Here is a 1,385-nt window from a genome sequence, read left to right as displayed (position 1 = left end):
CGGGAGTTGCCCCGCAAGGGACAGAGTGGTGTGCAGGCGTACACCGTCTCCACTGAGAAGAATGAAGGATGGGAGCTGATCCGCATTGAGGTGTTCACGAAGGACTTGGAAGACGCATCAAAGTACTGTACTGAGGCTGAGAAGGAAATCAAGAAGTATGATGGTACAACACATTACTGTAGTCGTATAGATGTTGTCGTTGTGGATACTATAAAGAAATTCATGGAGGATATCATTCCGACTGCTATCCAACTGCACAGTGATCGTCTGCTTGTTCGCCCTGTGAGTGGAAAGTTGAGGGTTCCCAAGTTTGCAGATGACAGTTATTGCAAACATTTCACTGTACCTGAAAAGCACCGCACTGAGGGTGTTGAGAATGCTGACTTTGTGCTCTACGTGGCAGCTGGGCACGGTGGGAGGTTTGGTGTTACTTGTGCCGTGGAAAATTCATCGGGTCGTCCAATCGTTGGAGCAGTGAATTACGTTCCCCAATTACAGGATGGCATTCGGTTTAATGTTCGCCGTATTGCACAAGAGATTGCACACGCACTGGGTTTTGATCACAAACGGATGAAGGAAAAGGGTATGCTGTCCACTGTGGAGCTCCGTGGCGCGAAACGTAAGGTGGTAATTTCCTCAAAGACAGTTGAAAAAGCACAAAAACACTACAATTGTTCTAATTTGAAGGGAATGGAACTGAAGTTTGTGAATGGCGAGGTGTTCTCTTATTGGGATGCACGAAACGCAAAGGATGAGTTGATGAGCTCTGCGCGATCGTCGAGTGCCGGCTACTACACAACACTCACAATGGCATTGTTTGAGGATCTGCAGTACTACAAGGCAAACTGGGGAATGGAGGAACAAATGAGCTGGGGGAATCAGAGTGGATGTGACTTTCTTCAGGAAAAGTGCATGGAGAATAATAAAGTACGGTATCCTCAATATTTCTGTAATGAAACGATTTCTGGATGCACGTCGGACCGCACTGCGTACGGTAAGTGCAATCCGCCTTCACGTTTGAACGAATTTTTTGAGGATAACTGTGAAGTAACTGAGAAGTACATTATTTCTATGAGAAAATCATGGACGTATTCTTATTGTACTGGTATTTACAGTGACGCACTCCCTGGATCAATTATAGGACCTGATTCATGGTGTCTGGATGCTGAAGAACTGAAAGTTAACGGGCCTGATAATAAGGTTTCGGACGTTAATGGTGTATGTGCACGGGTGTTGTGTGACTATGAGAAGCGAACAGTGAAGGTGCAGTACAAAGGCAAGGAAGGCGAAAACGATTGGTACGAATGCCCTGAAAACGGTACAATCGTTGTTGAATCCTCTGCGTTCGAAGACGGTGGTAAGATCAAGTGTCCCAAGTACGATGA

At 45.9% G+C, this 1,385-nt stretch overlaps 1 protein-coding gene across 1 annotated transcript; it reads left to right on the top strand.

The window, feature by feature from the left end:
- Positions 1-6: 6 nt before the first annotated feature.
- TM35_000241440 (surface protease GP63) lies at positions 7-1,383 on the top strand (the record flags this gene model as incomplete). The annotated part of the gene is made up of 1 exon (XM_029027556.1): positions 7-1,383. A coding segment is annotated over one exon (1,377 nt), but the record flags the coding sequence as incomplete, so codon positions are not given.
- Positions 1,384-1,385: the final 2 nt, after the last annotated feature.

Source organism: Trypanosoma theileri, assembly GCF_002087225.1.
Source record: "Trypanosoma theileri isolate Edinburgh chromosome Unknown TM35_Tth_24_V1, whole genome shotgun sequence".
NCBI lineage: Eukaryota > Euglenozoa > Kinetoplastea > Trypanosomatida > Trypanosomatidae > Trypanosoma > Trypanosoma theileri.
The sequence above is the reverse complement of the archived record's forward strand: the minus strand, read 5'-3'. Positions and strand labels throughout refer to the sequence as shown.